Raw genomic sequence first — 25,610 nt, 5'->3', positions numbered from 1 at the left:
TGGTGGCAAAACCCTTGTTGGCAAGCACAGCGGTCAGACGTCTTCTGTAGTTGATGATGAGGTTTGCACACATGTCAGGAGGAATTTTGGTCCACTCCTCTTTGCAGATCATCTCTAAATCATTAAGAGTTCTGGGCTGTCGCTTGGCAACTCGCATCTTCAGCTCCCTCCATAAGTTTTCAATGGGATTAAGGTCTGGTGACTGGCTAGGCCACTCCATGACCCTAATGTGCTTCTTCCTGAGCCACTCCTTTGTTGCCTTGGCTGTATGTTTTGGGTCATTGTCGTGCTGGAAGACCCAGCCACGACCCATTTTTAAGGCCCTGGCGGAGGGAAGGAGGTTGTCACTCAGAATTGTACGGTACATGGCCCCATCCATTCTCCCATTGATGCGGTGAAGTAGTCCTGTGCCCTTAGCAGAGAAACACCCCCAAAACATAACATTTCCACCTCCATGCTTGACAGTGGGGACGGTGTTCTTTGGGTCATAGGCAGCATTTCTCTTCCTCCAAACACGGCGAGTTGAGTTCATGCCAAAGAGCTCAATTTTTGTCTCATCTGACCACAGCACCTTCTCCCAATCACTCTCGGCATCATCCAGGTGTTCACTGGCAAACTTCAGACGGGCCGTCACATGTGCCTTCCGGAGCAGGGGGACCTTGCGGGCACTGCAGGATTGCAATCCGTTATGTCGTAATGTGTTACCAATGGTTTTCGTGGTGACAGTGGTCCCAGCTGCCTTGAGATCATTGACAAGTTCCCCCCTTGTAGTTGTAGGCTGATTTCTAACCTTCCTCATGATCAAGGATACCCCACGAGGTGAGATTTTGCGTGGAGCCCCAGATCTTTGTCGATTGACAGTCATTTTGTACTTCTTCCATTTTCTTACTATGGCACCAACAGTTGTCTCCTTCTCGCCCAGCGTCTTACTGATGGTTTTGTAGCCCATTCCAGCCTTGTGCAGGTGTATGATCTTGTCCCTGACATCCTTAGACAGCTCCTTGCTCTTGGCCATTTTGTAGAGGTTAGAGTCTGACTGATTCACTGAGTCTGTGGACAGGTGTCTTTCATACAGGTGACCATTGCCGACAGCTGTCTGTCATGCAGGTAACGAGTTGATTTGGAGCATCTACCTGGTCTGTAGGGGCCAGATCTCTTACTGGTTGGTGGGGGATCAAATACTTATTTCCCTCTGCAGAATGCAAATAAATTCATATACTTTCCACAATGTGATTTTCCGGATTTAATTTGTGATGTGCTATCTCTCACTGTTACCAATAACCTACCCTTCAATTATGGGCTGCTCATGTCTTTGTCAGTGGGCAAACTTACAAAATCAGCAAGGGATCAAATACTTATTTCCCCCACTGTATGTGTATTACACTAAACAATAACAATTTGCAGCTGAACAAAGGAAAAAAAACCCTATATATCATTTAATTGTTGCTAACAATGATGTAAGGGAAATACAGATGCAAAGGGGCTATCTGTCAGGATGGAAAGGAGGTGGGCTGCAACATTTTCATCTGGGGCTGATGACAGAAAATAGGGACCAATTATGGAGAGTTCAAGTACCTGGCTTCCTGATTCTCAGCACACACAGTTGTTAAATAAAGCAAAAGCGTGCTGTCTGTCAATATTTTTTTGGTGTCACACTTCCCAGTTGTTCCCGACACACTGGATGAGAACCACTGCTCTGGGAAGATGAGATCCTACCCCCTTATAATGGCCCCTGTGTCACAATGGGAATCAATATACAAACACTAACACATTTGACTGGGTAGACCCAAGTCACTGCTTTGATATGAAAATTAAAACCCTAAGTCCACACAACAGCCTTGCAAATCTCCTACATGAATAGCATCTTCTGTAGCATGACCTGTTAAGAAACCCTCTTTTCGGAGAACAATTGGATGGGATTTTTTTTTTAAATGAACCTAAAATCCTCCTGTTTCTCTGAATCAAGAAACTCAGAGCTCCTTTTACAAAGCCGGGGTACTGATTTCTGGTGCAGTAAATGCGATGAAGCCCATTCAATTCCTATGGGCTTCATCACATTTGCCGAATGAGAGTTAGTGTTGCAGCTTTGTAAAAGGAGCCTTCAGATAGTACCTTCTGCAGAGTGAAATGCATATATTTGGTCATGAAAATCTGATGACAAGCTATGCAAGAACCAAGCATAGCTTAGCGTTCTTTCCACCAAAAGGACCAACGTCCAATTTGGATCCCAGGAGAACTGAGGAATGATTCCTTGACTTCTTGGTCTTTTTTCAGTATAGATTCAATAACCAAAGATCAGTACAGCAATTGATTTTGTTGAATCCCAGAGCCTGAATGTATATCTTTGATACTAGAAGAATAGTGAATGGGGGTCTCCCATATTCTGGAGAAGCTGGTTATCACGTACTGCCACTAGATTCTTAGGAGCAAAGATATACTCAAGTAAACAAAAATAAGATACCCTGTTTCTTTTTCTCCATATGGGATGGCCTCAAGAACAAAAACAGAGCATGAACCAAAGTGTGAAAACTGGATGTATTCAAAATGTGCCTAACAGCCCACAGTTTTCACAAAATATGGAATCCCTTCTTAACCCCACACTAGAAATTTGATCCTCAAATCGCAAGTGAAAGTCAACAAAGAGTCTAAAATATTTGAAAGTATCTACTAGAAAAATTGGTTTATCAAGTAGTACTAGCAATGTGGAAGGGCGATCCCTATTGCCACGAATCTAGCAAGTGGTAGTTTTGTCAGCAATAAGAATGTGACTGGGTAAAAATGGGATTTATAGGAGAGTAGCAGGGTGGAAACTGCTACTATCCAAAAGTAACATCAATTCTCATCTCACATTTGTAAAAAAAACCCACTTGGACGATCCCCTAAGCCTTTTGGGATAATGTTCTATGCACAGATGAGTCAAATGTGGAAATCTTTAGACAACACAGCTCCCATTATGTCTGATATGATGGTAGAGTGATGGTGTGGGGATACTTTGCTGGCTCAGGACCTGGAAAACTTGCCATTAATGAAGGAACCAGGAATTCTGCCCTGTGCCTGGAGAATGTCCACTCATCTCTCCATAAGCTGAAGTGTAAATTGGTTATGCAGAAAAACAATGATCCAAAATGAAAATCAAGTCTACATATGATTGACTGAGGATAAGCAAAATTATCTATTTAGAAAGGATAGAAATGGTCGAAAAGGTGGAGGAGCAGTAGCTCTGTATGCGAGAAACAATATTAACATGACAAATGCAGGGGGCCTGGGGAAAGAAAGAAGCGATATCAGTTGCCTTGAAAAGAGAAGATGGAACCTCGGTCTATACGGGTGTTATCTACAAACCTCTGACACAAACAAAGAGCAGCTTGAAAAAAATCTGATCGTAGATATCCAAAAGTTGGGAATGAAAGGAAGGGCGCTGTTGCTGGGTGATTTTAACCTGCCAGATGCAGATTCAGAAAGAAATAGAGAGCCTGTGGATGTCTTTCAAAGTACTCTGCTTAGACAAATGGGTGGCAAAACCGTGATCAGCAGTCTGGTTTGATATAACAGCTAAAACGGAGGGCAGCCACACACAACTCAAAGTCCTGGAGGAGTACCTCATGAAAGAGCTGATGGGATGGGAGATCATACGAGAAGTGGAAGAACAATGGTCCAGGCTGAAAGGAGCTATAAAAATTTTTAAAAACGAAGAATGCACCAAAAAAACTGTAAAGTAGAATGCATCAAACTGGTGTAATCCTCGTCGGTAATTGGCCCCTAAAGCATGTGCAGAGCATCCAAGCGTTATGCTGGCTGCTCTGCGCATGCCACAAATGTCAAAACAACCAAAAAAAGAAAACCAAAACACAAACACGTTGCATGGATCGGGAGGGGGCAAAGGCGCTCGTCAGGAGCATCCTTCATGGACGGCCTTGCCCCCCGCCCCGCCTGAGTTTGCCGCTGCTCCCGCATCAAAACAAAAATGAAAACTTAAGGCTGCCCCGGCCCCCCTCCCTTCCTCTCTTTCCCAGCTCTGTCTCCCGCCATCCTCCGCCCCGTGCCCCGCCCCTGCCGCCCCCCCCTGAGGTCGTCGCCACCGCTCCCCTCTTCCACCGGGCCCCCCTCCTTCTTAGCGGGCCCGTAGGTTACTTACGTCAGACAAGGGCGGGCCCAAGAAGAAAGGAGAGACGCGAAGACTGGGCGAAGAGGCATCAGCTGTTCTTTCTGCCCGTGCAGCGCCTTCACACAGAGGTGAGAGTCGCTGCGCGGGCCCGGTAAGAAGGAGGGGGGGCAGCGGCGACGACCTCGGGGGGGGGGGGGGGGGGCGGCGGAGCTGGGAAAGAGAGGAAGAGAGGGGGGCCGGAGCAGCCTTAAGTTTTGATTTTTGTTTTGATGCGGGGGGAAGCGGGGAGCAGCAGCAAACTCAGGCGGGGGGGGGGGCAAGGCCGTCCATGAAGGATGCTCCTGACGAGCGCCTTTGCCCCCCCCCCCCCCCCCCAAGCTTGCCATCCTATGGTTTGTTTGTTTTTTGTTTTTCCAAGCCCGCACAGCCACGAGAGGTCCAGACCTCTCGTTAGATTTCACAGCGTTTCGTTCGGAAAAGGTTTGTGCATCTCGTTACAATAGGGTTTCTACATGAATTGCTCATCTGCATTCCGTTTTCGTTAGCTGCTAACGTCGTCGGAAAATGGGCTTTAGTGCATGCAACGGTTAAAAAATCCTTCGTTAAAGGCTCATTAAAGTTTAGTGCATCTGGACCTGAGTGACAGAAGGATGGAAGTGGAGGAAGAGGGAGGGTGGGGAGAGAGAGATAGTGGACCTGGGGTGGAGGAAAGGAAGAAGAGAGGTGCTGGACTTGGGGGGGGGGGGAGGTAGGAGAGATGGAATGGATGGAGAGAGAGTTGGACCTGGAGGAGGGCAAAAGGAACATATTGGGCCTTTAATCAGCGGCACAGCTGGGGGCAGTGCCTTGGAGACCTGAGTCCCCCACTTTGGGCTCAGGCCCCCTCAAAAGCTACAGTACCTATTCAATGGCTGTTGGGGTAGCTGAAGCCCCACCAGTCAAATAAATCTGCTGCCTGAGTCAACCCCTTCCTCCTCTTACTGCCTCAGGAGCGAAGTCAGCGGCACGTCTCCAGACACCAATGCTTGTACTCCCCAAGCATACTCAATTCGTCCATGAACTAAGCACGCTCAGGGAATGTTGGCATTGCCAGCTGGAGGCACCTTGCTGACATCCTCGCTCATGAGGCAGTACGAGGAAAGGGCAGCTTTGGCATCACCACCAGCAAAAGTATGATACCTAATGTGTGTGTGTGTGGGGGGGGGGGGGGGGGGGGGGGAGAGGAAATGCATGGCACCCCAGTCCCTCCCCCTATGACCCCATCCCCCCTCCAATGGGCTGCTGGCTATGCCCCACAGTTAAAATTTGTAATCAAAATGCAACCCTAAAGAAAATATATATTGCATAGAGGTACGGATAAAAGAGAAATAGCTGGGAGTAGGGAGGGAGGAAGCTAAAGAGAAAAGTGATGGCTACCTCTATGTTATGATTACAAGTTGTTCATTTGTTTCCTGATGTATCTTGAACATAGCGTATGAATATTGTATTGTTTGTGATAGGTCATCAATAAAATTGTTTAAAACTAAAGAAAATATATATTGCTTCCCCCCAGAAACTAAGCGTTTGCAAGGGAAGCGAAGAAAGCCAAAGAGGCCTTCCTTTGTATCTGAGTGTTCTATGGCACATCTCGAAAAAGCTGAATGGTCTTCCCACAAGACAGAATGGGATTTTTCTTAAAAATATGCTCTTAATATCATTGATTTATCCGCTTCATTCAAAAAAGTGACCAACAGGGTAGCCCTGGCTGAAACTATCAGTGAAATCTTCCAAAAAAAGCTTTCAAAATTACACCTCTGAAGGACTGTATTCAGTCAGGTCTTCCTATTGGGCACCTTGTTACACTTTCTTCTTAGGCAAATAATAACACTTCATCAGAGGAATTTCCCCAGAGTTAGATAGGCCAAGGACTGCGTTAAAATATTTCCTAGTATATCTGACGGTAAATAATGAGTTATAGGAAAATTAAAGAACCTATGGTTATTATCATTTTTGATCATTATATTTTACTGCTTCCTAGTATGAGTTTGTAAATCATTCTACAGACATATCTTCCTCAATTCTTGTATAATACTATGTTAAATTAGAACAAACCTCTTACTCTGTTCATAATTATATCTTTTGCAATACAATGTAAGCCACATTGAGCCTGCAAATAGGTGGGATAATGTGGGTACAAATGCAGCAAATAATAAATAAATAAAACTTCTAATGAGCATTCCATAGCTTCCAATTTGTGATGCAAATAGGGGCTCTCTTTAATTGCACATATACTAGTGCTTTTGATAATAAAAGTCTTATTTTCAACATTTTGTATAATTATACAACTTTAGAATCAATTTCTTTAAATTTAAGGATAGCGTAAGAGGTAAATGAACAAAGTTGAGGTACCACAGGTTTCAGTAGTCTCTGTTCAAGTAACCACGGTCCAAATATCCTTAAGCTTAACCTCAGACTTGGGTACAGAGGCCTTGGCAACCAGTTCAGACGGAAAATTACTTCTTTAAGTAAAAACATATAGTCTAAAAAGAGAGACTCAACTGTTCCTGAATTGACCCCTTTTGAGCCACAAAATAAGCCAGAGAGAGCGGCTGGGGAGGTGGAGTTCTAGCTAGAGGGCTCAAAGATGTACCCTCTAATGAAGGAGACAATGAAGATTCCCCAGTCTTAGCGCCAGGAGCTAAATGTTTATCCATGGGGGCCTACTACTTTAGGTGTGGAAGACCCCACACATTCTATCTTGTTCTTCCTTTTCTTCCTTATAGTACACAAAATTGACAAAAGACAGTATTTACCAATTCTGCAAGGCCAGAGCAATTTCTTGATCATCTACAATAGCTCCTTATACTCCTTGGTACTCCAAGGGGCTCCCCAAGGGGCCTAGCATGCCCCTTAGGGCACACCACTTTGGCCACTCCCTGCGGCCATGCACGACAGTGGTGGCTCGATTTTAAAGAGGAGATGAGATAAGTGGTGTCCAGCTCCCGACTTGCCCACTCCAGGAAGGAACAATGGTGTTACTCAAAATCTCCTTTCACAGTAAGCCTACACAAAGTTTTCTTCTCTGCCCTTCCATAGTGGCAGCCTGATTTAAAGGAGGAAATAAACTAACATCTTGTGCTTATGTCAGATGCACAGCTCCTGACACTCCTACTCCAGAATTGTTACTCACAGTCTCCTTTGATGGTAAGCCCACACAAGTTCTCGCCTCCTTACAGCGAGATATTTTATCCTGGCTGCCATACTGGTGTTTGTTGGCATCCTTACTGCTGGCCCTCCTGGAGCTGCCACTTCAGATGGTATTTCTTTTGACTGATTTTTTTCACTGTCTGTTCGACATCTCTCTCTCAAGACTTATAGGCCAAAAGGGCCTTCTGTCTCAACTGCGTTGCTCTGCAGAAGTCAGGAAAAACAAACTAGCCCAGAAAAAAAATGTATCCTTAAAATGAAAATACATTATAAAGATCCATGATCTATCATGTTCCAAGGCAAAAGTTGCAATAAAGGCAGCCTTAGTCACTACATCCTTAGAATGTTTTAGAAACCCAGAAAGATTAAAGCTGTCTGCTAACATTGGGCCCTTATTAAACTCTATTGGCCCTTGTCTTTTTACAATCAATATAATATCCTCTCATGTTAGGAAGCAGAGATTCCATTGGAACTTGAAATACTTCACTAAAATATTTCTTAAGCATGTCCAGTGCTGACAAGCCTGGCGATTTAGGGAAATTATAGAAATGCCAGTTTAAATGGCGCTCAAAATTCTCAAGAGATCAATTTTCTTCTGTCTTAGCATATTATCGTTAATAATCACATTCTGAATAGATTTCATCGTTTCTATTGCTGACTCCAGATCTTTCAATTTCCTACCTTGTTTTTCCAATGTCTCACCCTGGAACACTATTTTGGCTGATACAGAGTCAGGCCCCTCCAAAACCTTATCAATACATTTAGCAAAGTACATATAGCCATCCACATTTCCTTCAGAGTTACAGAAATCAGCTTCAGATGGTATATTCACTCCAGTGCAAGATATTGACTCAACTTATACAGACAATCTCTGATGTCAATAACTATGACCCAGCCTTATCCTCCTGCACATTTAGTTCGTTATTCAATGAAATCCCTTCTAAGGGAGCCATCACACTAGTTTGGGGCACTCCACCAGAGCAAGCTGATGTAACAACAACTTCGGTATACGAAACATCTTGCAGCAACTCCAAACCACCCAAACCTCAGGGTTTGTGGGGAGGGGGGAAGGGAGAGTCTCACTAGTCACATGACTCAGGTGTCAAACACCGCCAGAATTACAGGCTCTCCCATAGCCAAATCCAGAGTCCAGGCTCCACTGCTAACAGTAGGGGTTACAAAGCATGTTATGTTCTGCCACACCAAGTCCTCGAAAGAAGTGCCCGAAGATAAGTAAACACACAGTTTTCCTTTGGGCTTTACCATATCGCTGACCCTGCAAAAGGATTTCTGCAGGTAACCCAAATGGAGCTTTCACCATGTTTGTCCCGGCAGCCATCTTGCTCCTCCCCCGTGTCTGACATATGACAAGACAGATCGAGATGAGCTGGAGAGAGCTTTGACAGCAACTCCAGTAGTTGGAACATAAGGGCAGTGCTGGGCAGACGTCTACAGTCTGTGTCCCAAAAACGGCAAAGACAGACTAGGATCAAGTATTTTTATACCTCATTCCTTGTTGGTTTAATCATGAATTGATAATGAGTGTGACTGTTGGGCAGACTGGTTGGACCATTCAGGTTTTTATCTGCCATCATCTACTATGTTACTATGTAAATTTTGGATTAGCTTAGTGAAGTCCTGACTTGAACCCAATTCAGACTCTGTGGCAGGAACTTGTATAATTATACTACAGCAGTAACAAGCAGCTCATACACAAAAACCCTACTAATGTGCTTGAATTAAAGCAGTTTTGTAAAGAAGAGAGGGCTAAGAGTTCTCAACTGCCATGTGAAAGACTGATTATCAAATTATTTGGTTGCAATTATTGCTGCTAAAGGTAGTACAACCAATTAAGTTTAAGGGGCAGTTACTTTTTCACATGGGTGATATTGGATGTTAGATAAATTTGTTCCTTAACTAAATGAAGTAATAATTTAAGAACTATTGTGTTTATTCAGGTTCCCTTTGTCTAATACTACACTTATTTTAAATATCAGAAACTATTCAGTGTGACGTATGCAATAACAAGGGAAAGCAAGAGGGGACAAACTTTCACATCACTATCTCTGACCCCCCTCCCAAGAGAACAGTAGGCACTGCAGCCACAAGGATGGGGGAGGGGCAAATGGAGGCACACTGTACCAGTGCATTTAGCAATCCTGGGCACTGAGGACTGGCCTCCACCAAATCTGGTCTCTGGTCAGGAAATCCTTTCCAAAAGAACTGTTGCCTGCAGCTTTATCTGACCTTGGTCTATGTTCCACTGGGAATTTGGACCTACAGCTTTTCCGGAAGCAGCTTACTCATAATTTCTGCACCACATCAGGTCTGCACCATCTGCTGAAGCCAATGAGCTTAAGGGAAGAGAAGTCAACTCTGAGCTGTTTTTCTCTGGCTCCATCTGCTGACAGGGGGACGTAAACTATTCATCTGGGCTGCCATGGATAATGAAGAAACTGTTTTGGCCTTGGGGTTGAGAACCAGTGAGCCACAGGGAAGGCTTCCCTCTAAGGAGCTGAAGAGCTATCATCTGGCACAGACAGCCTCCACACCAATAGCTGGCTTCAGTGTTAAAGCCAAACGCCTCTAGTACTAGGGCACAGGTCAAGTCTCAGTTCGATCGAGATGCCAAGAAAGCTCTGAGGATCCTGCTCAAAGGTTGCCATGCCAACATTGGGGATTAAATAGAAATGAAACCATACTCTTGGATACTCAAAGAGGAAACCCAGTCATGATGTAAAAACCCTTGAGGTGACAACCTGTTGAATCTGCTTTGCTGTAGATAGTGATGTAATCCCATATCTACAAACATCAAACCTTAGGCTCCGGAAAGGAACATGCACTTTTGCTCTATGGCCTTCACACAACACTCAACAGCATGTCTCTTCAAAACAAAAGCTTGATACACAGAAATCTCCTTCAGCTGGACAGAATGGGATGGCTCTCTGCTCCTGCATTTCTGTTTGAAAATCTCTAAGGAAGCCATTTGATCCCATGGCATCAAATAACTGCCAATAGGTTGTGCGACTCCTGGGTTCATTAAAGCAGATACCTTTGATGATGCTGTATCAAACTTTGGTGTTCCAAAAATAGCTAGCAGATTACATATTTATAGCTCAATAGCTTTAGGCAACATCTTTAATGTAGATGCCAGATCTAGGCATGTCCATCGAGCCCCGCAACCTGACAGTAAATCAGTTTGAAATACAAGTACCCTTAAGATCCCTGAATGTAAAATTTCTCATAGCTCTTTCTAAGTATCAGCAATGGCTCTCTCCAATCTAAATGGCTGATGAATTCTTTCACGGACATTTCCAGATAATGAAAATAGCCAACTGAAGTGAAAGGGAGGGAGGGAGGAGGGGGAGGAAACACTTCAGACTCCTTTGAGGGAATTCCAATGAAGAGCTACAACTCTTAAAGAGAAATACCCCCAACTAAATTTGGGGGTGGAGGGCATAAAAAAAAATTGCCAACAGGTTCAGGAGCACACATCAGATCAGAAGCTGCATGGTCAAACATCACTATCAACTAGAAACAGAAAAATACTGTAGAGCTCACAATACATGGTGCCCTTATAGGGCAGAGCACATAGTTAACAGTTCTCCGTTTCCATTTGCTGATTGACAGGTATAACCAACAGGTTCTAGACTGTTCTGGCTTGGATGTTAAGGATGATGTTATTGTCATCACAGTGACCAAATGACATTGTGTCTATAAATTCACTTCAGAATGCTGGTTCTAGAGTAATAAACAATAGTATTAGAGGTGTTTAATAAAGTGCAAATTTCTTTAAGATAGTACTGATGCTATGGAAGGAACATTACAAATTCTGTGATGTAAAAGTTTTACAGTTTTATTATTGCACTTAAAAATGCTGTCATCAATAAATAAGATGCTTAAAAACTGCAACAACAAATCATTTATAATTTCTAGTTAAAATTCACAGAAGTGTTAAAAACAAAATTTTCATGCTGAACTTATGGCTACAGAAGGCACTAACACCCTATCAGCCTAAGTGGGTGAAAGCGGAGCGGACTGTGTTGTTTTACTGGATCCACACACAGTCAAAGGCAGAAAGTACTGAAGTTAAAGGAGAACAGTTTTGGAGTGGTGAACAAGGAGTTTCTCCTGTATTGGCTACCATGGAAGAAGCTACTTCTGTAAGTTCTGCAACAACTGTTGATCCCAGTAGGAATGCAAGTAAGGCAGGGGGCACTGGTTAGCTCTGATGGAGGGTGCTGGAGAGCTCTGAAAGGGGGCGCTGGTGAGCTCACGCTGGAAATGCTGCGCACGGTAGGAAATAAATAATCCATCTAGGCGATACAGGCACATGCCAAATACAAAATACTGCCAGGGAGGCGTGCTAGCCTGGCGGATATTCTCCATTTTGGCACACGATGCACGCACATACCGCGCCTTTGTAAAAGGGCCCTTACAGTCATATATGCTTTAAAAGCGCTCCGCACTGGGTAACGTAGATAAACATAGCCCACATGCTTGTCCTTGGAGAATAACATTTTCAGACCACACAATTTATCATACAATAAAAGAACTATTCCTGGCTTAGACATGCAAACTAATATACAGAGAACAATTCTATTTAGTCTACATTTTCCTTAAGCCTTACATTGGATAACTGACGATGTTGAGCTGGTTGCACTCTCTCTCCAGTTCGAGATTATAAAATTCACATCTTTTCCATCCATCTTCTGTTTTCATCCAGCTCCATCCTGGAGATCGCCAATCCTGGCCCAAAAATGGCATGATTTATCTGCTGAAAACAATTACATAAAACAGTCTAAGCCAGATTCACACCCCCAAAATACACCAGACCCAACCCTTTCCCCACATATAAACAGCAAAAAAAACACCCCTTCCAAAAACACACATACACCACATAAGTAATCTTGCCATACACTACTCTTCATAGAACCCCCATCCATAATTCCATCCAAACACGCTTAACTTATACCATATACACATGCACCCATAGTCCCAAACACACCTGCTACCTACACAAACACAATGCAAGCTTTCAAAAGGGTACAGACAGTAACTGTAAGTGATTAAAATCATCTGCAACATACCGTGGAATAGCAGTGAAGTTATTCCTGTTACAATTTATTCATAAAAAATAATAATAAAAAGTTACTACTGTTCACCTCAGCAGTTTACAAAAAACATCCATAATCATAGCAAATCAACAAGCCACAGGTTCGGCTTAACCCATAAGACAGGTAAGGAACTGACTCATGGCAACAGCGATAAGGGGCGTCAAAATTCTCGCCCCCTGATATCACCAGCCTGGCTTACCCTTTTTTATTTATATTCTGCAAATCTGGCTGGCACAGACAGGTAGTGCTGAGCTGGGACATACAAACTGCTTTGAGACTACCCCTCCTCCCTCTCCAATGCAAGTTGTCTCTCTATCCCAGAATGCCTTGCAGGGAGGACCAGTGCAGAAGCATTTAAAGTGTTTCAGCATCTGGGCACATTCTTCTTGTTGTAGTACTGCTGCACCAGGACACTGATGCAGTGGCGTACCAAGGGGGGGGCGGTGGGGGCGGTCCGCCCCGGGTGTCAGCGGGTGGGGGGGTGCTCCGCGAAAGCCGACAGTTTTTTTTTAATCCATGCAGCGATCGCCGATGCAGGCAGCGCCTGGCGTCTGCCTGCATGAACTGAAAAGAGGAAATCGCTTTGCTGACGTCGGGCCTTCCCTCGCTTGTTGTCCCGCCCTCGAGGAAATAGGAAGTTACCTCAAAAGAGGGCGGGACAACAAGCGAGGGAAGGCCCGACGTCAGCAAAGCGATTTACTCTTTTCAGTTCATGCAGGGCAGACGCCAGGCGCTGCCTGCATCGCTGCACGGATTAAAAAAAAAAAAAGCAGGGTGGTAGCTTTAGGGGGAAGAGGGCTCAGGCCTCTCGACAGAGGGGGGCTCAGAGGGGAGAAGGGGATTGGTGAGGGTGCTCAGAGGGAAGAAGGGGATTGGGGAGGATGGTCATAGGGGAGAAGGGGATTGGGGAGGGTGGTCATAGGGGAGAAGGGGATTGGAGAGGGTGGGGGTGCTCATACCGTAGGGGAGAAGGGGATTGGGGAGGGTGCTCATAGGGGAGAAGTGGATTGGAGAGGCTGGGGGTGGCTCATAGGGGAGAAGGGGATTGGAGAGGGTGGGGGTGCTCAGAGGGAAGAAGGGGATTGGGGAGGGGAGTGCTCAGATGGGAGAAGGGGTCTGACAAGGGGGCAGAAGGGAAATTGGGTCCATGCAAGGCATGTGGTGGATGAAGGGGGCTGGAACTGGGGGCTGAAATGGGGCAGGGGCTGAAACTGGGGGCTTTAAAGGGGACAGGGAGAACTGGCTGGGGCTGAAGCTCGGGACTGATGGGAGAAAAGGGCTGGGGACTGGTGGGATAGTGGGGCTGAAAAGGGGGGCAGGTGGAATAAGGGGGCTGAAAAGAGGGGGCAGAGAGAGAGGGGACAGACCCTGGATGGATGGGAGAGGGAGGGCAGACGGATTGAAGGGGCAGAGAGAAAGGGCAGATGTGGATGGAAGGGAGAGAGAGAGATGGCAGACTGGGGCAGACGGTGGATGGAAGGGGCAGAAATAGAGGGCAGATGTGGATGGAAGGAAGACAGACAGATGGCAGACTGGGGCAGACAGTGGATGGAAGGGGCAGAAATGGAGGGCAGATGTGGATGGAAGGGACATTAGAGAGGGCAGACACTGGATGGCAGAGAGTGAGCGAAGACATGCTGGATGGAAGAAAGACAGTGAAAAGAAGATGAGGAAAGCAGAAACCAGAGACGACAAACTGTAAATATATATTTTAATTATTTTGCTTTAGAATATAGTATTGTAGCTGTGTTAATAAATGTTTATAAGTAGAACATGTAAATAAGGTCATCTTTTTATTGGACTAATTTTAATACATTTTGACTTAACTTTCAGAGAACAAAACCCCCTTCCTCAGGTCAGGATAGTATAATGTAACAGCACTATACTGTATTGACCTGAGGAAGGAGATTTTGGCCTCTGGAAGCCAAATGTATTAGTCCAATAAAATGGTATTATTTTATTTTCTGTATTTGTTTTATTTCTATTTGTTAATTTGTAAAGTGGTGATTGGTATTTGTTAGTTTTTTCAAATTACATCTGCTGTCTTTATATTTTGCACAGTACTAGGGGACAGTTTCTGTTTCTGTGGTGTTGCATTGTATGCAGAGTCTGGCATCTTGGGGGTTCAGTTTAATTTTTGTCTAAATAGAAAGTTTAAATATTACTACTTATTCTATAGTGGATTAGGGTGTATCTGTGTTTGTGAAAAAGACATGGCTTTCAGTTGGCATTGACTGTGCAGGATCGACGATCTGTATTATTCTGTCTGGTTTCGTTTTACAATAGGTGAATTGATGTTCTAGTGCTCACTGTAGTGTTTAAGATGCTTTCCTTTTCCTTGTGTGACTCGTAGAAATTACTGCTTATGGTATGGTAGAATCGCTCTATAGGTCCTGATGTTTTGTATTCTCGGTATGCCTAGTACTGGATTTGGGGGGGGGGGGGGGGGGGGGTTAAAAAATGACCGGCCCCGGGTGTCAAATACCCTAGGTACGCCACTGCACTGATGTTAGCGAGAATTCCTGCCCAAACCCCAGGTGAAAGGAGAAACTTTAACACTGCTAGCCCAGGAAGGAAGGATATTTTTGAGGGGGGGTGGGGGGGGCTTGAGAAAGCTGAGAGAAATTATCTTTTTTTAGGAGGGGCAGGCTGGGAGGGAGTTGAGAAAAGAGAACAGTTCACGAGCTCGGAGAAAAGGTGAAAATATTCCGTTTAAGAGGGAGCTGGATGAACAAGGAATGTTGCTAGGGAAGGGAGAATGAATGAATGTCTGGGACAGGAGGGGGACACCAAGGAGAGCAAGATGCTGCTCCAAATTGTGAGGAGATTTTTACAGGACACAGAAATAGATGCTGGACAAAGCTGGGGGGGAGGGGGAGGGAGTGGGAGTTGTTTTCATTCTGGCTTACTTTTAAAGCAAAGTTACTCACCTGCAGCAGGTGTTCTCCTTGCAGTCCAAGTATTCTCACAGCTGGGTGATGTCATCCGATGGAGCCTGGTGTGGATGCTGACTAGCGAAACTGAGAACTTTCTAGTAGTGACCCATGTGCATGTGCAGTGCCTTCACTCTCCCTCCTGAACTCTTTGACCAGAAATTTGTTCAGGGCCCTTAGGTCTAGGATGGAATGAGATTTCCCCATCTTTTCAGGTACAAAGAAGTACCTGGAATAGAATCCCTTCCCTTCTTGCCCTAGTGGCACAGGTTCTACCATATTGGCCTGTAGAAGGGTGGAGATTTCCTCTACAAGTATCTGCTTTTGTGCAGAGAGCTGAGTGAGCAGCTTGGTGAGCAATTTGATGGTCTTTGATGCCAATGCAGGGTGTAACTGAGATAGACTATTTGAAGAACCTACTGGTTGCAGGTTACAAGGGGCCACCTGTGATGATAAAATTCAGTACTACCCCCTACCAGAAAGTGCCCAGAACGGTTAATTTGAGTGCAGCTACGCTCTCCTGGAGGCAGTCAAAAGCTCGTCCCTTGCTTTGACTGGGGAGAGCGCTGGGGCTTTTGAGGAGGGGGGGAATGGCGAGGCTGAGAATGTTGGGCCTGGGGGTTCTGAACAGAGGAAGACAGTGGTGGAGGCCTACACCTCTATGAGTAGTAGGGTCGCTGACTAGGCCCACTCAAAAACCTCCTAGAAGAGGAGGCTGAAGCTGAAGGTTGCCAAGTTGGATGGTATCTGTATGCTTCTTGACGAGGTCTGTGACCTCTTCTACCTTATCTCCAAACAGGTTGTCGCTTGGCAAAGAAATTCTGTCAACCTCTCCTGAACTACTGGATCTAGGTTAGAGACACACAGTCATGACAGTCTGTGCATACCACACCCCTGGCAGAGAGAGTCTGGATGCCATATATAAAGAGTCCTACATGCCCCTGTCCAGATATTTTCTACACGCCAGCTGCTACCCTGTTTCCCCGAAAATAAGACATCCCCTGAAAATAAGACCTATTAGAGGTTTTGCTGAATTGCTAAATATAAGGCCTCCCCCAAAAGTAAGACCTAGCAAAGTTTTTGTTTGGCCCCGATGGGTGCCCACTCTCTCCCACCAGAAGCTCACTATTTGGCAACTAGCCACCCAGCCCAGTTCCCATTAGTGTGGAGGTAGTGATGGCGATATAGTACTGTGTTGTGCTTTATTAGGGGAGGTTGTTTGTTTTTTTGTGTCCTTGTGACAGCCGGACGTCTATAACACAAAGCAACACATTCTTTTCCTCGTTCTTCCTCTATCAGGGGCCATTGTTGGGATTTTTTTTTTTTTTTTGTATGTGTAATCGTTTGGTTCTCTAGTGTGGTGCATTTGGGTATGGCTTGTACCGTGTTTCGCCGAAACTAAGACATCCCCTGAAAATAAGACCTAGTGCATCTTTGGGAGCAAAAATTAATATAAGACACTGTCTTATTTTTGGGGAAACACGGTACTAGTCAACTGGCAAAGCTCTGCGGCCTTCTCCTGTGGGACAGAATTCGCAAGATTTAATATACTGCAGGCCAAAGACTGCAAGTAAAGGCTTGTATAAGAGATGGTAGGACTGGATATGGGCAATGAGTACCGAGGCCTGAAAAGCTTTCCTTCCAAATGAGTCCAGTGTCCAGACATCTCTATCAGGGGTCGCCAATGTACGAGTCCTGCAGCTCCTAGCTTGTTTAAGGGTGGATCAGACCGCCAGAGAGTGGTGAGATAGCTGGGCCCTCTCAAATCCCTTCTGGATATGATACTGCGTATCCACCTCTTAGACGCTACCTACACTGAGAGGGGAGATTCCAAGTTCTTTGACAGTGCATCTTTAAGGATAAGGTGCAATGATACTGTGACCCCTTCCTTAAGAAGAAACTCAGTCTAGGACAGTTAACATTTCTGCCCTAGGCTCTTCCTCCATCTCTAACTTAAAGGGGATGGCAGAATTCATCTCTCTAACAAAACCAGTGAAAGAGAATCCCTCAGGTGGAGGAAGATTTAAGTCTCTCTTGAAGTGGGGAGGGATCAGAAAGTATCTCATAAGACTCCTCCTCCGAGTCCCATGATCGGTCCCACTCAGACTCTTCACTATATTCAGAATGGGCTGAATGAGTCTGTGCCTACCTCAGCTCAGTGGAACCATATCCACACCCCAAAGAGCACCAAGATTCGGCCCTACTCTCCGACTTCAGGGAAGCTTCCTCCCTCAACGTCGAGAGCAGTACTGTGTCAACGTCCACACCTTTTGAGATGTCAGTGAAGAGGATCTCTGCACAGACATGGGTTAAACCTCAGGAAAAATCTGAGGCTGATCCACAGTTGGCACAAGTGCCCTCGATGCCAAAGCAGTTTGCAGCTGCAGCTCCTGCTCCTCCCTAAGCATGGCTCAGAACCCTCATCAAAGGAAGGCACTGACAAAGCAGGGGAGCTGGGAAAGAGGCAGTCTGACAAAGCATTGGAGACACACCGGTAACTCTTCCAAGGATGGGGAGCACTCCTCCTGATGCCAGCACTACTCAGGCTCTGGCGAAGTCGATGCCGCGGTGCTCCCAATACCATACGTCGATGAAGATTGATGCTTGGGCTTCTTGTGCCTCCAACGATGTCATTTGGTGCAGACAAGTCTGACACTGAACCCGTATGTGCCCTCAGTGTCGGGTCCATTGCTGACCGGTCCCGAGGCTTACTCTCAATGCCCAATGTCACGAGAGCTGGAGACCTTCTTAATAATGGTGCACTCCCAGTGGATGTTGAAGCCTTGGCAGCCATCAAGGTTGATGCTTCCCATGCCGATGACAATGTACTTGCCTTCGAAGAGCCAAAAGGTACCTCTTGTTGGACCTGCCGTACCCTCTGTGTACTCAACTGCAATTTTAAACAGAGAGAACAAGAGTGTGGCCTATGGTTAGGACCAAGGGGCATGATGCACCAATTACCTGATTACATTGAGCAGTCCTCTTGAAGCCACTGGGACATTGATAAAAGAATTGCGGCCAAATTAAACTCCTCAACTGTGAGCTGATAAAGGGGTAACGTTCAAACTGAGGTTGGTGCTCTGGCTTAAAGTGGCCTAGTCACTTGTAAAAATGAAAGGAAACTAAGTAGCAAAAAAATAAATAAAATAAAAACCCTATGAAAATTAAAAGGAAATAAAGTACAATAAAGGAGAAAATGAAAAATCTTGAAAAACAGAAGAAAAAATACCCGCACGGGAAGACTCTGCAAATTAAAAAACACACACTTTGAGGAGAACACTATGATGTGTCTTTCCTGCTCCGCAGAAAAACAAAGACTGAGGAACCCACACTCATGCAGCAGGTGGAAAAATACCAAAGCATACAAGGTGGGATGCTTCTACAAAGTTTTCCGTCTCGCTAATCATTTGCACCGCTCTCCACTGGATGGCGTCACCCAGCTGTGAGAATACAAAGGCCTGCTCGTCCTTGGAGAAATCATGCTTCCTCACTAGTCTTTGAGACACGGGCCTGTCTACTTTTCAGGACATCAACAATGAATCAGGGCACTGGAAAATGTTTTGTTTTTTTGCTTGGAGGGATCCTAGCTCTGCTCCTCTTATCTTCACCTTTCCCTACATATGCTCTTGCTTCTCCCATCACTCCCACACCCCAATATCTATCCTTCTGCCACCTTTGCCCAGCCTCAGCCCTATATCAGGCTCATCTCCACCATCCTCCTTCTTCGACCTGCCTTCTTGTAAGCTCCCCTTTCCCAGTCCTAGCACCAGCACCCTTAAATCTCCTGCAAGACAACAGGAGCATGTCTTTCCACTGCTGCTGCTCTGCTATCCTTGGCCAGCTCTGGCCACTGGCAAGTACTTCCATTTTTTCATGAGAAAACTGGAAATAATTGATCTTTGATATTATCAAGATTGCAGTGTCAATGGCCAGATCCAGTCAAGGATAAGGAGAACAGCTGTACACAGAGAAGCATAAGCAACAGAAGAAAGGAGGTGAGGCCCCACTTGTAGTATTGTATTCAGTTTTAGAGGCCGTATTTGCTAAGGACATAAAAAGACAAAGTGGTTCAGAAAAAGGCAACAAAAATGTCATTGGGATTGCGTCAAAAAAACCTGAATATGTATACCTTAGAGCAGGGATTCTCAACCCAGTCCTCAGGACACACCAAGCCAGTCTGGTTTTCAGACAATCCACAACAAATATGCACGCGATACAATGGAGTGATACAATGAAGCGAACATCACTATAATTCTTATAAATCGAGAATTTACAAGATCTCAACCAATTTTCAAAAATATATTTTCAATATTTTAGTGGACCATGAGAAGGTGGATATGCATGGAAAGCAAAGATACTTACCTGTAGCAGGTATTCGCCGAGGACAGCAGGCCTTATATTCTCACATGTGGGTAATGCGAGCCGTTTTGCCCAGTCCGGAATTTCTAATCAGCTTGCAAGAGTTTGTGGAGTGCTAGTCACACTCCACTGCACACGCGCAAGTGCCTTCCCACATATGAAAACAAAAATAAGAAACAACTTCAAGGGGACGTGGGAGGGTTTTGAGAATATAAAGTCTGCTGTCCTCAGAAAATAACTGCTGCAGGTAAGTATCCTCGTTTTCTGAGAGGACAAGCAGGCCTATTATTCTCATATGTGGGGAATCCCTAACAGCCAGGCTCACCAAAAACAATAACCATTGGTCAATTAGACCTAGCAATGGCGAGGACAGAACACAGATCAACCTAAAACGATATACAAACTGAGTGAGAGTGCAGCCTGGAACAGAGCAAAATGGGCCTAGGAGGGTAGAGTTGGATTCTAGACACCAAACAAATTCCGCATTATTGTCTGTCCAAACCGACTGTCGCATCAGGTTATCTTGCTCAAGGCAGTAGTGAGATGTGAATGTGTGGACTAAAGACTATGTTGCAAACTTGCAAATTTCTTCAATAGAGGCTGACTGCAAGCAGGCTGACACAGACATGGAACTGACATTGTAAGCCTTCACATGACCCTCCAAGGTCAGCCCAACCTGGGCATGTGAAAAAAAAAATGCAATCCGCCAGCCAGTTAAGAGATTGTGCAACCCCCCCCCCCCCCATCCAGTTAAGAGCAAAAGAAACAAAAGTTTGGGTTTAGACAGCTCCAAGTACCTGGCCAATGCTAGCTTGCAGTCCACGATGTGCAAGGCGCTCTCACCAGGATGTGCATGAGGTTGGGAAAAGAATGTTCCAAGACAATCGACTGGTTTAGATTGAATTCTGACAACTTTAGGCAGGAACTTAGGGTGCGTACGAAGGACTACCCTGTTATGATGAAACTTCATATCAGGTGCATCCGCTACTAAGACCTGAAGCTCACAGACCTTCCAAAACGAAGTAACAGCCACCAAAAATATAACCTTCTAAGTCAAGTACTTATGACAGAAATTAAGCTAAAAAGGAGCTTTTATCAGCTGGGTGAGAAAGATGTTGAGGTTCCATAACACAGGTGGAGGTTTGACAGGGGATTTTGACAAAAGTAAACCTCTCATAAAGCAAACAACTAGAGCTTCTCCAGAGATAGGCTTACCCTGTACATGCTGATAAGCACTAATCTCAATGAGGTGAACCCTTACAGTGTTGGTCTTAAGGCCAAACTCAGAAAGGTGCAGAAAGTATTTAAGCAGGGTCTGTGTAGGGCAGGAAATGGGATCTAGGGCCTTGCCCTCACACCAGACAGCAAACATCCTTCATTTAAAAGAGTAACACCTCTTAGTGGAATCTTTCCTGGAAGCCATCAAGACCTGGGAAACACCCTTTGGAATAGATGAGGAAGCAAAGTCTCTGCGTGATGAGGGCTGGACAACACTTCAATCTCCACAGTTCTTCGGAGGATAACTCCAGAAGAGGGAACGAGAGAAGGAGCAATCAGAATCATGGTCCTGTAGTCTTGCTTGAGTTTCAGCAAAAGTCTTCCCCATGACCTGCCCCCCCAATTCAGGTGGATTGGCATCAGATGCCAGTCTGTCATGGGTCTGAAGCCGGGAACAGAACTCAAGGATCTTATGGTTGATGTGAGTGGCAAAGAGATCCACCGAGGGGGTGCAGCACACTCAGAAGGTCTCTTGGGCAATGCCCATGTTGAGAGACCACTCATGTGGTAGAATGACCCTGCTTAGTCTGTTGGCCAGGCTGTTGTTTTTGCCCGCCAGATAGGTGGCGTGAAGGAGCATACCATGCTAGACATCCCAATGCCACATCTGATTGGCCTTCTGACACAGAGGGCATGATCCGGTACCCCCCCACACCCCTCGCCACTTGTTGGTGTAATACATTGCAACCTCATTATCTGTTTGAATGAGTACAATTTGGTTAGACTTGCAGCAGAGGCTAAAATTCACAGTAACAACTTTTTCAGGTACAGCAGAAGCAGAAAGCCTGCGAGGGAATCCATGGGACCGTTAGATCACGAAGGAGCAAAAGGGGCACTCAAGGAGGACAAGGCCACAGCGGAGAAACTAAATGAATTCTTTGCTTCTGTCTTTACAGAAGAATATATAAGAGATCTGCCTGTACCGGAAATGGTTTTCAAGGGTGATGATGCAGAGGAACTGAAAGAAATCTCGGTGAACCTGGAAGATGTACTAAGCCAAACTGACAAATTAAAAAGAGTAGTAAATCACCTGGACCAGATGGCATACATCCAAGGGAACTCGAGCATGAAATTGCTGATCTGCTGTTACTAATACGGAACCTGTCGTTAAAATCGTCCATAGTACCTGAAGATTGTAGGGTAGCCAATGTGACACCGATTTTTTTAAAGGGTGCCAGGGGTGATCTGGGAAATTATAGACCGGTAAGCCTGAAGTCGGTGCCGGGCAAAATAGTGGAAACTATTATAAAGAAACAGCAGAAATAAATGCTGTATTTTATGCTCATTTTTCTAACAGTTCTTATACTAATACATGGCCAAACATCAGTAAGAATATTCCGTTTCCTGATGGGTTCATGTTAACTACTGTTGTACTCTGCCTTGGGAAGCCTGGTGTTATAAAGATGGAATATATTGAAATTAAATAGAAGTAAAATTAAACTCTCCTTTCATTGGGGCACATGGAATCACATCTTCACCTTATCTCTTTGGTAGAAGTTTAAATTTTAGATAAACAGATGGATTACTTTGTTTTGAGCATGTTTCAGGGACAATTGGATTTATAAGTCAAAGTAATAAAAATAAATATTTTTCTTCAAGCAGATCTCTCAGTTGTTGAAACATAACTAAATGGGCTATAAGCCCCTAATACGGTCCATGGTTTTCTTATATTTTGTTCTTGTGATGACTTATACTGTGCCAAAACTGAAAACTCTTATCTCTTCTATCTTGCTGATAACTATCTTGTTGATAATAAAAGGAGCTCATTGTGAACACTATGTACCCTAAAAGGTTGTTTTGTGGCTGTACATGAGGAATTGTGATATTGCATATATACGTGTGTGCTTTTGTTCCTAGTTATGAATCCAAATGTTATATAATCCTTTCAAGAAAGCCAGTTAATCGTTTAACTTATTAGTGGAACATAACCACAAAGGCATAGTACGGTTGCAGTTTCAATATGATAATACCAGAGCCCAGCTAAGGAACAGGCTAGTCTTCACTGGACCAAACTTGCTTTCCTTGTGCCATCACCATCCAGTTGGATAGGCAGTACCTTAAAAGGTGAAGGATAAAGGCTCTTTTTAAAATTGACATTTATATCCCACATTATCACAAACAACCGCGGGTTCAATGTGGCTTACATTTGAAAATACAGTGAGACAGAAAAATAGAATTCAGTAACATCACGGGAGCAAGTCAATGGATATGTCTGAAACATTTAACAAAAATGAGATTACCATATATACCCAACTGGGCATTTAAAAGTCTGTGCTTTAATGATGCTGCATGTTCAGAAATCATAGCCATAAGTATAGATTTCAAACATTATCACTTGCACACACCAGAACAGGCATCCGTACACGCACTGCAAAAGTAAACAACACAGTTTATTTCAAATTGTTTAACCACACTTAAGTTTTGCCTTTTGGTTTAACAAGTAATACCATATGCATGCAAGGTCTGGATAAATATTAAAACAATCAAAGTTATAAGCAAAATATGTAATACTTGGTAGAAACAATAAAACAGTGATGGAATATTCACATAGCAGGCAGATTTATTTTCCACTGAACATAATTAACTTTGTATAAACTTGGATGCTAATAGTGTGCTGCTGGCTACTGTATTTTGATGGTGTATTGTAATTAAATTCTGGAATTCATTGCCAGAGAATGTAGCAAAAGCAGTTAGCTTAGCAGGGTTTAAAAAAAAGGTTTGGATAACTTCCTAAAATAAAAGTCCATAAGCTATTATTAAGATGGGCTTGGGGAAAATCCACTGTTTATTTCTAGGATAAGCAGCATAACATGTATTGTACTGTTTTGGGATCTTGCCCGGTACTTGTAACCTGGCTTGACCACTGTTAGAAACAGGGCTTGATGGACCTTTGGTCTGTCCCAGTATGGCAATGCTTATGTTCTTATGTTTGCCTTCATAATAAAATCACACTCATCCATATACAAGACACACAGCCAGGAGACAAAGATTCAAAACAAATGCCTTTTACAACCACACAGACTTGAAGAAGAAATAAATATATACAACAGAACTGGACAATGTGCACATTTAGATAGACTCTGGACAGAAGTTCTGCATGAAGGAAGCTGTTCCCGCATTATTCAATACCCGTCTTTGAAACAGTACTAATAAAAAATTAAGTACATTTTTATTATATACCACTGCAATCCACAAAACAAAAGGAGCAAGTTCCTACATACCATTTTTTCTTTTGATGTAGGCACAGGACAAAAAAATATGTTAAATGCACCCAGGTTTCAACCTAATTAAGCCAGGTTTAAAACTTTTGTGCTTATAAACGGTAAGGATACTAAAAGGAAACAAGACAATCCAGGAACATAAGTGAAAATGATTAAATACTTTGATATCTACCAGGCAGAACTTTAACTAAGATCTGGGTTTTCTAGCCCATTATAAACCATAACATTCTAATGCCTTGTCACCCTCTTATCTACAATCCATCTCTCCCTGTCTCTCATCCACCCAGAACTCCCCCCCTTTTCACACCTAACTCATCCCACCCTCTTCTTGTGAGACTGTCATTGGAATGCTTTTGTGTATTACTTAATATACAGATATTTATCAACATTTGCTTATTTCAGATCTGAAGGGTTACCTTAGAAAGCAAATCAAAAAATGTATTTAGTCCAATAAAAGTTATTTTATTTTCTCTGTCTTTGTTTTATTTCTATTTATTACTTTTAAAAATGGACTAACACGGCTACCATATCACTTTAATTATAAATAGAAAGTCTGTTGAACATCCAACAGCTGATAGGTTTGCTTTGTTTTGGGTGTATGGGGATGACGATTGAGCGGGGGAAGCAGGGCTGAGCCGGCTTCAACTTTTTGACGGCATGCCGTCTCCTCCTGTTCTCAATCGAACTTCCTTGTGCTCCAGCCCCCCCCCCCCCCCCCCCCCCCCCAACAACAGTTTATTTATACCCAGATATTACGGAAGCCGCAACCAACAAAAAGAAAGCAATTACTATTCTACTGTACTCTTTTCAAAAAAAAAATTTTTAATTAACAAAAATAAATTAAACAGGGGGGCACGTATCTCTACTGCAGGCAAAAACAGAAAGCACTGTCGCTGCTGGAGAAGCGCCGGCTTCAGGGTTTCCCTTTATTAAAAGAAACCTAAAGCCTATCTGAGACAAACCCTGGAGCTCACCTGAGAACGCTTCGCACCGACAGAGATCAACCTTCCTTCTACGTTCCGAGTGCTACAAGATGGAGAAAGAGCAAAAAGCGAAGACAGCTTTAATTTGTACATCAACACAGGACAGGAGTGTAAAGGTTGGCCTGATTAATGCAGGCAGAAACCGGTTACGCAGGAGGGGAAAGGAAAGAGGTCACGTGCAGAAGAGCGGTCACACGTGCCAATGTTTTGGGTACTGCAAAAGACTAAAGAGAACGGCGGCACGCCACGTAGGAAAGTGTAAAGCTAGGTGGCGAGATGCATGCAAGACGTTTGTAGGCTCCGCTCGGGAGGGGGAGGGGTTAGTTACAGCTCTCAACAAATACGTTGGGATTTATTTGAGCAAAAAAGCAGGAGATCATCTGATGTGATGATGATCTTTAAAACTTGATGTGAAGGATAAGGCAGAA

The 25,610-nt window shown here is 44.3% G+C and overlaps 1 protein-coding gene across 3 annotated transcripts in view; it reads right to left on the bottom strand.

Moving 5' to 3' along the window:
- FBXO25 (F-box protein 25) overlaps positions 1-25,385 on the bottom strand; it is a 106,986-nt gene extending 81,601 nt beyond the window's left edge. For 2 of the 3 annotated variants that reach the window (XM_030198933.1, XM_030198935.1), the window contains exons 1-2: positions 25,174-25,385; positions 11,922-12,068 (exon numbers count right to left, since the gene is read on the bottom strand). In XM_030198933.1, the coding sequence (XP_030054793.1) occupies positions 11,922-12,058 (137 nt within the window). In that variant the 5' untranslated portion in view covers positions 12,059-12,068; positions 25,174-25,385. The remainder of the gene's footprint in view (positions 1-11,921; positions 12,069-25,173) is intronic. The other variant, XM_030198934.1, reaches the window with a different exon arrangement.
- Positions 25,386-25,610: the final 225 nt, after the last annotated feature.

This window comes from Microcaecilia unicolor, chromosome 3, assembly GCF_901765095.1.
Source record: "Microcaecilia unicolor chromosome 3, aMicUni1.1, whole genome shotgun sequence".
NCBI lineage: Eukaryota > Metazoa > Chordata > Amphibia > Gymnophiona > Siphonopidae > Microcaecilia > Microcaecilia unicolor.
The sequence above is the reverse complement of the archived record's forward strand: the minus strand, read 5'-3'. Positions and strand labels throughout refer to the sequence as shown.